The 13,778-nt window shown below is 38.0% G+C and overlaps 1 protein-coding gene across 3 annotated transcripts; it reads right to left on the minus strand.

Moving 5' to 3' along the window:
* Positions 1–205: 205 nt before the first annotated feature.
* On the minus strand, positions 206–7,457 carry LOC127955988 (gastrula zinc finger protein XlCGF52.1-like). 3 transcript variants are annotated; one of them, XM_052553724.1, is made up of 3 exons: positions 7,368–7,457; positions 3,153–3,469; positions 206–1,318 (listed from the first exon to the last, which is right to left on the minus strand). In XM_052553724.1, exons 2-3 carry the CDS (start codon positions 3,409–3,411, stop codon positions 324–326), a joined length of 1,254 nt encoding a protein of 417 aa, XP_052409684.1. In that variant the 5' UTR covers positions 3,412–3,469; positions 7,368–7,457; the 3' UTR covers positions 206–323. The 3 variants fall into 3 exon arrangements, with proteins under 3 accessions (XP_052409684.1, XP_052409686.1, XP_052409685.1); XM_052553726.1 differs by having other exon boundaries at positions 3,153–3,561; positions 7,368–7,417; XM_052553725.1 differs by lacking the exon at positions 7,368–7,457 and having other exon boundaries at positions 3,153–6,478.
* Positions 7,458–13,778: the final 6,321 nt, after the last annotated feature.

A 13,778-nucleotide genomic window follows, 5' to 3' on the forward strand; every position in this document is an offset into this window, starting at 1 on the left:
TTTTACTTGAGTAAAAAGCTTGAGTTGATACTTCAACTTCTACAAAAGTCTTTTTAAATCCTAGTTTCTATACTTCTACCTGAGTAATGAATGTAAATACTTTTGACACCAGTGACTTTTGCACATTTTTTAAATTAGAATTTTAGAAATTTGCTAGAAATGTATAGTTGTGAAATATGACAAACAATGAGCCAAAGCACAAAAGTAGATATAAATTTTGAATTTAATCACATGACATTCTGAACATTTCAATCACACCAGTGTGATCGTACACATCAAGGTATTACCTTACATTCAAAACTCTGATCGCATGTAACCAGCTTCTATCCAGTGTGAATCATCATGTGTTTTTTAAGGCTTCCTTTTTTATTGTAGCTCTTCCCACACTGTTTGCAGGTGAAAGGGCTTTCTCCAGTGTGAAGTCTCATGTGAGCATTTAGGTTTGCTTGTTCATTGAAACTCTTTCCACACTGTTGGCAGGTGAAAGGTTTCTCTCCAGTATGAATTCTTAGGTGGACATCAAGATGTTGTTTACATGTAAAACTTTTTCCACACTGAGAACATGTGTAAGGCTTTTCTCCTGTATGAATTCTCATGTGGTTTTTAACACTTGTCTTTCGAGTAAAGTTCTTTCCACACAGTTTGCAGGTGAAAGGCTTCTCTCCAGTGTGGATTCTCATGTGAACATCAAGTTTTTTCTTATGCGTAAAACTCCTTTCACATTCAGAGCATGTGTAAGGCTTCTCTGCAGAATGAATTTTCAAGTGATTGTTAAGGCCTGATTTCCGAATAAAGCTCTTTCCACATAGTTTGCAGGTGTAAGGCTTTTCTCCGGTGTGAATTTTCATGTGCCTTCTAAGAGTTTCTTTAAGAGTAACACATATTCCACATTCATGGCAAGTAAACGGCTTTTCTCCGGTGTGAATTCTCATGTGCCTTCTAAGACTTTCCTTAAGAGTAAAGCTCTTTCCACACAGTTTACATGTGTAAGGCTTTTCTCCAGCATGAATTCTCATGTGCCTTCTAAGAGTTACTCTCAGAGTAAAACTTGTTCCACATTGAGAGCATGTGTAAGGCTTTTCTCCAGTGTGAATTCTCATGTGGGATTTAAGGTCTCCAAACCTATTGAAACTCTTTCCACACTGTTGGCAGAGGAAACAACTTACATTTCCTGTCTTTTGAGGTCTTTTTTGTGTCTTTACAGTCTGAGAGCAATTAAAAGATTTTTTTCCAGTTATGAAATCACATGGTTTCTCAAACTGATCTTCCTCTTCATTTTCATTGAGTTCTTGACTTTCCTTTTTCTGTAATTTCAAGTCTAAAGTGCAAAAAAAAAAAAAAAGAAAGACAAATGCAGGTTAAAACCAGTTTTAATGGCACGAAAACCAACATGTATATTATATTTAATATGCACTAAGCTACTAAAAGAGGTATCAAATATAAAATCACAAAACCTCTTTTCAATATTATTAACTTCACTTTCTTCAGGACGTTTCAGAAACATTTAAATTGGCAATTAACAAACCTCAAATAAGATTATTTATTTAAATCTGCCATTTATTTCTAAAATGTGAGAAAAATAGTGTCTTCTCAACAATTACCTTTTTTTACCTTTCAGGATTTAAGCCCAATCATAGTACAGAAAGTGTGAATAAAGAAACAAGAGTGCCACAGGGCTCTGTATTAGGTCCTCTGCTTTCCCTGTGCTGCCCCCTAGGGACATTATTTAACTTTTATTCAAATAATGATCAAGCAGTCAATAAAGAAAAATTGCCATTTACAAACAAAGCTTTGAATGGCTCAAAGTCGTCAGTACTTAAGCAATCTTCCACTGTTTTATCCATTTTTTTTTATCACAGTCAGAAAAATTCTGGCTTCGATTTTTTTTCTTTAATAGCCCTCATTAGAGACTCAGGCTCTCTCCATTTAAGTCTAGACTTTTCAGTCAAACATACACGAAGTTATCTGTGACATCTCTGATCTTTAAATAGTTTAGAAACTAAATGATGCTAAAACATTTATGATTTAAATCCAAGATTGATTTCATATATACATGTCTTTGCTCTCAAGTGGATGAATATTTTGGTGCCAGCGCTGTCCACAGATGAACCACGGCTGCATAATTAACTGATAGAAATTAATGGTTTTCAATTCAGTTTAATGGTTTTACAAAATATATTTGTTTAGGAAATATTTAGGAAGTATTCTTCCCAAAAATTATGAATGCCAGAGCTTAATTTGTGGTGGAACAAACCGGATCCAAAACCTCCAAAATTAATTCAGCACCTCATATTGGTGGATACCCCACCTCATCCGCCGAGGTAAAATTAATATCTGATGATTAAAACTTTTACGAAATTCATGCCGCGTCTTTGTTAATAAGATGTGCACATAAGGCATTTTTATGATGATGCAACAATGACCTGATTAGTAAATTCTGTCTTCTATCCCGAAATCTCAGCGAAAGTCTTGTAATCGCAACACACAGCAGCTCGTTATAGTGCAGACGAAACGCGCTGATGTAAAGCCACTTTGAAAGAGAGAAGACATCTGAATCACTCAACATCTCTTATTTAATCTGATAGTTTGTGTGGATTTATTTACTCATCTAATCTACATGCTACAATGAATAAATGGGTGCAGGAATTAGTAAAACTGTGATACACACACAATGCCAACTGAAATTCATGACATGATTAAATAGCCCATAAGTCTGTTATACAGAGATTTGTGAAACCAATTTCCATGACATTGCAAAACTTTTTCAGGAATTTCATGTAAGATTTCATGGCTTTTCCAGGTTTTCCCATGACTGAACGAACACTAATAAAAGCAACTGTTAATGACTTTAGCTGGTTCCCCAATGTGATTGTGTGATTGCTCCCTCCTCTAATCACATGCGAGAACCATTTCCCCGCAATTTAGTAATTATCCACAGACAAATGCCCAACTTGGAAGAAGAACCTGCTCAGGTTCACTAGAATGCAGTGTTAGTATCTGTCTGGTCATGTGATCTCAATGTCACATAAAACTATTTTCATTTGGGACTCTCATATGACATTCTTCAAAAATATCATTCATTCATTTCTGTAGTGCTGGAGATTGTTATAAGGATCAAATGAGTGGGTTCAGCTTTGAGAATGAAAACTAACCTGTTTGTTCCTCAGTATCTTGATGTTTTACTCTGAATGTTTCTTCACTCTCCTCTTTAAAAAACTCCATCTTTGTTTGCTCCTCAGTATCTTCATGTTTGACTCTGAATGTGTCTTCAATCTTCATGTCTTCACTCTCTTCTTTAATAAACACCATCTTTGTTTGTTCCTCAGTATCTTCTTCACGTTTAACTCTGAATGTTTCTTCAATTTTCTTGTCTTCTCTCTCTTCTTTAATAAACTCCATCTTTATAACCATATCACGTGGATCTCAGTCTCTTCGGCGGGAGTTTTTCTGTGGGTTTTGACACTTTATTCTGTTAAAAATGAGAATAATTAACAGAAAAAAAATAAATAAACTCTGGGTGTGTCTCAATCAGCTTCCAAGACAACACACTAGTGAGGGAGTCTGTAGGAGAGATAATCATAAAATAGCACTCAAGTTCTTAAACAAAAACAACAAATATATGGGTCCTGTTATACAGTGAATTTTATGTCCCAATTATTTAATCATAAGATACATCTTAAATTGTATATTTAGGTCGTCTTTATCACTTAAACAGGGATAATACAAATTATAAATACTATTTTGTATTTTACACACCGTTTCATTGATATATGCATTACATTTTATTATGTCCTCAGTGCAAAGTAATCAACTTCAACAAGAAATATAAACCATGAAATGATAAAATTCAAAATTTGTTTTGTGTTATAGACTAGGCTAAACTGGCTCTAAACATACATATTCATCATGTGAAAATATAGTTGTTGTTTTTTTCTTCAGTAACCATGTCTCTGAAGTCACTTTCCACCCTGTTAGCACATACTTTCTCGCCTTCCAAAATCGAATGCAATTTCATCGAGACCATTCTATAAAAGTGACTATTTATTTTTCCCACTGGAATTTATCTGTACAAAATGAGGTAAGCTTCAACTCTCAATCCTTTTTTTTTTTTTTTTAGTTTTTGAAATTGTATCCTGCTTGTTTCACCCTTAAAGTTCCACCCTGTTAGGCTATGTTGTGGAGAATGTTTGTCCTTAAATTAACAAAACAAAAACAAATCTGACATAATATAAAAGTTATGTTAATCTTTAGAAGGTTAGCTACCTAAATGTTGATCACTTCATTAAGTTCATTAGCTCATTAGCTATGGCTAATTATAAATACTATTACTATAAATAGTATAATGAGCTATGGCTAATTAGGTTTCAAATTTTCTACCCTGTTAGATTCCACCCTGTTAGGTCTACAAACCTAAAGCCTGGTTCACACCGGACGCCGAAGCGTCGCGGAATGGAAAATCGCGCGCAATCCGGCGCCTGCCTGTTCACACCAGACGCGTATTCTCCGCGGCGGTCGACAAGCGCTTCTGCTTAGTTTCCCTGTTTGTTTGTGTGTTTAAATACCCATCGCCCCCATGCACTCCCGTTGCTCTATGTGTGCATGTGCGTTGTGTTGTTTTTTTCTGGTCTGTTTAGATACACAAATATGATCGCATTTGTCACTCGCGGCATTTTAATTAGAAAATTGCTTATATTTTGACAATTGACCAGATTGTCTCGTGTTGTTTGGCGTGACTTCCTTCCGGAATTTTATCAAGCAGAATTTTTCAAGGTTGTTGGAACAAAAATGTAAACTTAAGTATACATTCAAATAAATACAATTTTATAAATAAAAATCACTTAAACTGAAAAATATTAAACATTTAATATATAAAAAAATAAATAACAGTAGTGCTGCAAACACACAAGCAACCTGCAACATTTGTGTTTGGTATAAAAGACACAGAACATCTAAAGTGCATTCTTATTTCAAACGTACATCGCAGTCTATTAATTATTTAAATAAAGTAGTCAACCAAACATTTAAAAGGTTACATTGGTCCGTTTAAATAGACCACTCTGCTGTTATGCCAAGGACGTTTTTGCTCATGCGAAGAGGATGATCTCTTCCGTCCAGTTTACATTAAAAAAAAAATAGTATAGTTTAACATTCAGATACATTGCAAATATGGAAACATTTGGATATGTGCAGAACGAGACATGAGCAATAACCTGCAAATACATCTAGTCAAACCCGCGCTCGCTCATCCTCGTATCCACGCACTCATGCACTGTCACGATCTCCACTGCAAATGCAAGATTTAAACAAATAGCAAAAATTCTAAATAGAACATTTTGCAGAACAGGATCAAATAAAGTGCTGGTCATAACACTTGCGCTTCTTTAATTCTGTTTCGCTGGATTTCATTTGTGTTTAGTAGTGGAGCAACGGATCATCATTGATCCGTGATCCGTTCGGATAAATATCTTCGGTTCGGCACACGTGACCCGCGGATTGATTTATGAAAAATAAAAAAACATTAGCAACACAGCTAGTAATGACAGCGTTCGGTTTTATTGTTGTTATCAATTAATACACTTCTTAATTACATTACATATATTTACATTATTACAATATGTTGTCAATAAAATAACTTTATCAGTAAGTTTTGGCCCCTGCCTGATATCATCTACCCAATGTTCCCTTTCACCAGACATTTTCTTTAATGAGTCACACCGTCACACTTTGCAGGCACGCAGTAATGGCAGCAGACAGGATAGGGCAATAATGTCGTTTGAAAACATTGCAGTTGCGTTTTAAAATAAAACAACAAACACTACGAAACCATTTTTTTTTTTTAAAAAGGCACATTCAGCGGACTCCTTGATGGGAAACAGTCAACAAAGTTTTACAGCATTAAGGTTATTAATTGATCATTCATTTAAACGACGATCGATCATAGAAATTATCGAATATTGACATCCCTAAATGCAAGGAGTTGGATGGAAAACTGGTTATTGTCTGCATCAAACCATGCTCCCGAACAAATGTGATTCACCTTTCTGGGCAGCTCCAGGACAGCTGTCTCTCCGAGCACAGTGCTGTCTGTGAGTGGGGCTGAGTAACAGAGACAATTTACTAAAGTTTCGCTGCAGTGTTTGTGAGAGCTGCCAACTTCTCCACCCCATTTACAGAGTGAAATTCTCTGACTACCTTTATCTCCCAGGTCTGTTGTTGAATCTTCCAAAAGTTTTGGCTTGGGTTGCTTCACATGCAGCACTTTCCACTGCACCAATAACAAAGGGCTGCCCGCCGACATGCCTGACTAATCGGCGCTACTAAACACGGATATGGGCCGATGCCAATATATTCAAAAATTACAAATATTGGCCGGATATATCTATATAGACTTCTAATAGCAACGTTAAATGTTTGCCATACTTTTGTCTTATTTTGTGAGGCGAGGAGCATAAATATATATATATGTATGTGTGTGTGCGTGTGTGAGTAAATATAATCATTTTTTTATTATTATTTACAACCCTCTTTGCAGAAATGGCACAAAAAGTACTTTTTCTTAATAATTAAGACATATTCTATTCATCAATAATTGTTTTGTTATTGTTTTTCAAATAAAATAATAAGATTGCATAAGGGACATACACTATCCAAGAAAAGCTCATTATTGTGTAACATTTACATTATTAACATGTTGTTCATAACTAGCAGGAATATATTCGTGGCCAGCGTCTGAACAATCTACCAATAATTTTTTTTTTTTTAGACCAATATCCATTCCTAATAGTTAAACATGTTTCTATTTTGGTAGAATGCACCAGAACATTTTTTCCAACACTTGTGAAGCCAAAATGTTACTGCATACCAGGAATGACCCATATATAAGGTTCAATTTTGTATTTGTTAACTTTGTAGGGAATTAATAATATATATATATTATTATTATTAGACTGAAAAATGTACAGTTGGCTTGTAAAAGTCGTCATCACACACGTTTGTGTTTGTTGTTCTCGTTGTTTTAGCGCGAGATGAAGTGATTCGAGAGCTTTGAATCACTGAATCATTTTGCGAATCGATTGATTCAGTCAGTCAGTCGACTGGGAGGTTCATAAAGGTCCGTTTTTCATCACTAGCCGTTAGTGACTGAATTCGTGTTCAGATAAACTGATTCAAGAGACACGAGAAGAGAAATGAGACCCACCGTTTCTGTTACTCGTGCAGATGCGCTTTACTCACACAAAATAACTTAATACCACTAGATAAAACATACTAGCATTTCATTCGCTAATTGTTAATTGCGCGTTTTAGATATAATTCTCTAAACGAGTCGTGTTGATTTAAACACTCTTTAAACGGTGAAAAGCACAAACCTTCAGCTGGATCACAGACGCAGGAGTACGGCGCCGCCCAATGACGTCACCTCTCCACACCAAAATAAAAGTCAAATTTAAATAATAAGGTTTATTTGGAATTGCAGAATTCAAACCCCCAAAGATTTCAATATCGTTAAGCTGTACATGTAGTCTTATATCTAAATGCAAGGAACTGTGAAGTCGTTTCAATTAATTATAAAGTACAGTGCATTTGTGACATTCTCAATCAAAAATAAACTTAAAATTACAGGATAGGGAAGAACTTTTAAATATTGCAAATTCATTATAAATCTGTAGATCAAAATTACATTTGTGTTTGCAGAGAGATTTAACTAATTGGTTTATTAATTGAAAACTAAAATGTCCATGTATTCATCTTATTCCATCTCAGCTTCTCACCCAGAACATAAACACATTAAATAAATTTTCAGCTTTATTTAGCTCATTTCAGTTATTGGAAATTGATTTCTAAACATAATTTTCCTCCCCATATGAGCCCACTATGAATATCAGATACACACTGAAAATAAACAAATCTGTCTTCTATGAGGTCTGGATGGAAAGATACAATTTCTATATTAATTTTATTGTAATTTTACATCTTTATACACTGAAAAACAAGAAGAAGACAATTCCAGATTTCACTTCACATTTAAACACAACCAACATAACATTAGACATCAGATGCTACGTCAGTGGCATCCGTCGAAGGACCGTTCCAATGTCGAGGATCCTCGGAATTTCAACCAAGGACTGAGACAAAGAGTATAGAAGCCAAGAGGCGAAACTCAATAGAACGCTCCATTATGGACTGAAAACTGAAGTAAAACGCCGAGAAATAATGGGAGTCAATGGCACTGAAAAACTTAACATAACAAAAACTTAACATAACTGAATTTTTTCTATGCCGTCATATCTAAATATGAAAACAATTTAAAATACATTAATGAGGATGACCGACGTTAAATGACAGAAAATATACGTCTATATGTCTGTTATGCATGGCCTAATTACCCTTAGGAAAATAGTATTTTGGGAAAAAAATATTACTATAGAAGTACTATAAGACTACTATAGAAATACTATAGCGGCTCTAGGATATTATAGAGGTATTACAGAACATAACATACTTCTGTGGTGTTCTGTAATACCTCTATAATATTTTTAAGCTGCTATAGTATTTCTATAGTAGTCTTATCGTACTTCTGTAGTATGTCCCAAATTACTATAGGCCTAGTATTCCTATAAGATTACTATAATATTTTGTCCCAAAATACTTTAAGATTCCTATAGTACTTTTTCGTAAGGGTATGTCCCCCACCGAATCGGCTTCATAAGCCTACCACTTACGGTTTGCAAAAAATACAATTATAAAATTACTGCAAACCTTTAATCTATCAATATTTATGTTCTACTGTATTATGCATTTTCCTTGTTATATGAATAACAGAAATTCATGAAATAATATATAGGCAGACACACAGTAATAAGATTTATTCAAATGTTGATTTTGACATTAGTGAACATCACCATATATATGATTTGGAAAAATAAATAAATAAAATTATAAATGATCATTTCTAAAGACAGTTCATCTTTTACATAAAATTTCACAAAAATATTAACAACTTGTTTTTCAACATCTTCAGTGAAAGTGCACACAGTGAACCTTTCAATGGCAAGAACAAAAACAATCTGTGAATGTCCTATTACAGACGGAAAGGTAAAAAAAAAAAGATTGCAATCTAGCAAGTGCACACATGAACTATAAACCGTACTAAAATGGAAGTGGTGCCATAAGATCTCAGTAATTCACCAGACACCACCATCTATTGCGTGCGCATTTGTGTATGAGAAGTTTGTTTGTATTTTTTTTCTTTTTGTGAGAGAAGAGGCATTGACATAGAATGGAAGCATTAGTCAAAAAGGTGTATAATCTAGCAAATGCACACATGAACAAAAAAGAAATCTGACCATCTTTTGGAAACTAGTGTACTACTAGCCAGTTCAAGTTTTGTATAGATTTCTAAAAATGAACAATAACTGATTGGAAGAACTGATCATTTGAACTGATTGAAAGAACTGATCATATGATGAAAGTCAATCATTAGTTTATAAGGCAAACTTGACAGAGATGCACTAGCCTAACATTCATGCAGATTTACCAACGCTAACAATGCTGTCATTCACATTCAACATTAAAGTTAAATCATTCACGACATCATTAAAATATTTCCACTTAAATGAGTTATACCTTTGTGCATCCTTTGGAAATCGATGAAATGCCAAATCGCTTCTGGTGGACTGGTAATTTTGCGTTTTGACCACTTTGCTCATCTTCTTCACAGTTTGGTTGTGTGGCACGCAAACTGGCGCAAACGATTTCAGCAGCTTTCAGTCCATAATGGCGGCCGCGCCTCCGCAGCGCCATCTACAGACTGTTACCCATAACACAACAGAGTTTCGCCTCTTGGGCTTCTATACTCTTTGACTGAGTCCTTCGTTAGAAACATATCCCATATACAGGAAAGGATGCATATGTGTAGCCTTCGCGCTTTCAAATCACCCACAATCCTCTGCGCGCAGTTTTGCTATCTTGTTCAAAAAATGTAAACAAAATGTCAGACGTTAGCGTAGTCGGAGCATTAACGGGGCAATATGCTTTCAAATGTAAGTATATTTACGTTACCAAACATTTGTTATAACTGCAGTAATTATGTCACATGAATAAAGTTTAACTTTTAAATGCCAGTATAAATTACTAACCTATTGATTTTATAAATTATACAAATACAAATGACATTATTTGTCAGGACCGGGGCTCGAACTTGGGTCTCTGATGCCAGAGTCTTAATTTCTACCGCTGAGCCACAGGAGGTAGTTGAACCCAAATAGTCAGACGCCTTGTAAACTTAACTCAGAAGAGTTTATTTAACAAAAACAGCAAAAGGGAACAAAATATCCTTTGTATAGAGTTAGGTTATAAAACAGGAAAATCCACAGACCAGAACAGGTCAAAAATAGTAAAACAGTCTCCAAAACAAAAACTCAGAGAGAAAACTGCAAAACTATTCTCAGGAAAACAATTCAAAAAATACTTTCAAAGAATAGATCTGGTAACTAGAGCAGACTTACGGCAGCAACTTGCTTAGGAACAATAATAACCAAGCAAAGATACAAAGGAAGTGATCAGCTTAAATAGACAGCCCAGAATGAGAAACATGTGAAAACAATTACACTGATTACAAAATGCACAATGTTGACGTGAGTGCACATTGGGGACCTCTAGTGGCCAAAATAACACATTGCAACACAAAGGTTCTGACAGGACCCCTCCCTCTAGGAACGGCTCCTGACGTTCCCTCCAGGACAACTGGTCTTGCGAGCGTAAAATTCTTGCACTAGTTTGGGGTCTAAGATGTCCTTAGCAGGAACCCAGGAGCGCTCCTCGGGACCATAGCCTTCCCAGTCCACAAGATACTGCCGGGACCCACGTACTTGACGGACATCTAGTATTCTGTGGACTGTGTAAGCTGGCTGGCCCCCGATGATACGAGGAGGAGGAGGTCTTCCTGTCGCAAGAAAAGGAGAAGACAAAACAGGTTTTAACAGGGAGACATGAAAAGTTGGATTAATTTTCAAAGACTTAGGCAAGTACAATTGATAGGTAACTGGGTTCACTTTCCTGGCAATCCTGAAGGGGCCAATGAATCTCTGGGAAAGTTTGCGGGACTCCACCCGTAAGGGAATGTTCTTAGTGGAGAGCCAGACTCTTTGGCCAGGGCGCAGAGTGGGGGCAGGTCTGCGTCTGCGATTCGCCTGGTGCTGGTATTGCTGAGAGGCCCTAAGGAGCTTGAGTCTGGCTTTTTTCCATGTCTGGCGGCAGCGTTTAACAAATTGATGAGCAGAGGGAACTGCAACCTCCACCTCTTGTTCAGGGAATAGTGGAGGGGTGTAACCAAACTGGCACTCGAAAGGGGACATGCCTGTTGCAGAGGAGCGAAGGGTATTGTGTGCGTATTCTGCCCACATGATGAATGAAGACCAAGAGGAAGGACTGTTAGCTGCCATACATCTCAGTGTCGTCTCAAGATCTTGGTTAAGCCGCTCAGTTTGTCCATTGGACTCTGGGTGAAACCCAGAAGACAGGCTCACTGTAGCCCCCAGAGATTGACAAAAAGCCCGCCAGAATCGGGAGGAAAACTGGGGTCCTCGATCAGAGACGATGTCTTGTGGAATTCCAAAGACTCTGAACACATGATTTATGACCAATTCAGCAGTTTGTTTTGCGGTGGGTAGTTTAGGCAGAGGAATAAATCTGGCGGCCTTGGAAAATCTATCTACTATGACCATGATAGTGGTGTTGCCTTGTGATAGTGGAAGACCAGTGATAAAATCCATGGAAAGGTGGGACCACGGTCTATGAGGTATGGGGAGAGGGTGCAATAGCCCTTGAGGAGAGCGGTGAGAGATTTTATTTTGGTTGCATGTGGGACATGCGTTCACAAATGTGGTCACATCCTCCTTGATAGTTGGCCACCAGAATCGTCTTTGGAGGAACTCAAGAGTGCGTGAGGTACCAGGATGACAAGTGAGACGAGAGGAGTGTCCCCACTGGAGGATCTGAGAGCGGACAGCTTTAGGGACAAACAGACAGTGGGTAGGCCCCCCTCCTGGGTCTGGTTCTCTGGCTTGGGCTTGTTTTACAGTATCTTCCAGATTCCACCTGACAGGGGCTAATATCTTGGAACTTGGAATAATTGGTGCAACACAATCTTCCTGTGGAGCTTTAACATATGCTCGGGACAAGGCATCAGGCTTTAGGTTCTTAGAGCCAGGGCGGTAGGACAAGATGAACTGGAATCTATTGAAAAATAAGGACCAACGTGCCTGGCGGGGGTTGAGTCGCTTTGCCTGCTGAATATATTCCAGATTCTTGTGGTCCGTCAGTACTTGGAATGGGTGTTTGGCCCCCTCAAGCCAATGTCTCCACTCTTCAAGCGCTAACTTGACTGCCAGTAACTCTCGATCCCCTACATGATAGTTGCTTTCAGTAGGTGTAAGGCGGTGGGAAAGGAATGCACATGGATGCAGCTTGTTGTCCTCTCCTCTCTGGGATAATACAGCTCCAACCCCTACATCTGAAGCATCGACTTCCACGATGAATGGTCTATCTGGGTTTGGGAGAATGAGAATAGGTGCAGAGGTGAAATATTTCTTCAGTTTGTTGAAAGCCAACTCTGCTTCAGGTCCCCAAGAAAAGGTGGTTGTGTTCCCCTTGGTGAGAGCAGATAAAGGAGCCGCCACAGTACTGAAGTTCCGGATGAATTTGCGATAAAAATTGGCAAAGCCAAGGAAACGCTGTACCTCTTTTACCGATGAGGGGGAGGGCCAATCCACAACAGCTTGAACCTTTTGAGGATCCATTTGTATTTGGCCAGGCTTGATGATGAACCCCAGGAACTGAACCTTGGTCACATGAAACTCACATTTCTCAGGTTTAACATAAAGATGGTTATCAAGAAGGCGCCTCAGAACCTTACTGACGTGTTCTACATGCTCTTGGAGGGAACTCGAGAAGATGAGGATATCGTCTAAGTAGACAAAAACAAATTGGTTTAACATGTCTCTGAGAACATCATTGATGAGAGCTTGAAATACTGCGGGAGCATTAGTGAGGCCAAAGGGCATAACTAAATATTCATAGTGCCCAGTGGGCGTGTTGAAGGCAGTTTTCCACTCATCTCCTTGCCTAATGCGAACAAGATGGTAGGCGTTGCGCAAGTCAAGCTTAGTGAAGATGGAGGCTTCTTGCAGCATTTCAAATGCAGTTGTCATTAGTGGCAAGGGATAACGGTTTCGAATGGTTATCTTATTAAGGCCCCTGTAATCAATACATGGTCGAAGTCCGCCATCCTTTTTCCCAACAAAAAAGAATCCAGCTCCAGCAGGGGAAGTGGATGGTTGGATGATGCCTGCTACAAGAGCTTCATTAATGTATCGGTCCATAGCAGTTCGTTCAGGGGGAGACAAAGAAAATATACGACCTCTGGGGGGACAGGTACCCGGGAGTAGCTCAATGGCGCAGTCATAAGGCCGATGAGGTGGTAAGGAGGTGGCCTTCCTTTTACTGAACACTGCTTTGAGGTGGTGGTATGGAGCAGGGACTTGAGACAGATCTATGGTTTCTTGGGACTCGAGAATAAGGTCAGGGGGGTTCTGGGCCAAGCATTTAGTCTGACAGGTGGGACCCCAACCTAGAACAGTGCCAGTCGACCAGTCAACGTGTGGATTATGCTGGAGAAGCCATGGGTGACCGAGGATAACAGGGAACTCTGGAGACTGTATAAGGTGAAAGCACATTCTCTCCTGGTGCTGGTAAGTGGTGAGACCAAGGGGAGAGGTGAG

Source organism: Carassius gibelio, chromosome B4 (genome assembly GCF_023724105.1).
Source record: "Carassius gibelio isolate Cgi1373 ecotype wild population from Czech Republic chromosome B4, carGib1.2-hapl.c, whole genome shotgun sequence".
Classification (NCBI taxonomy): domain Eukaryota; kingdom Metazoa; phylum Chordata; class Actinopteri; order Cypriniformes; family Cyprinidae; genus Carassius; species Carassius gibelio.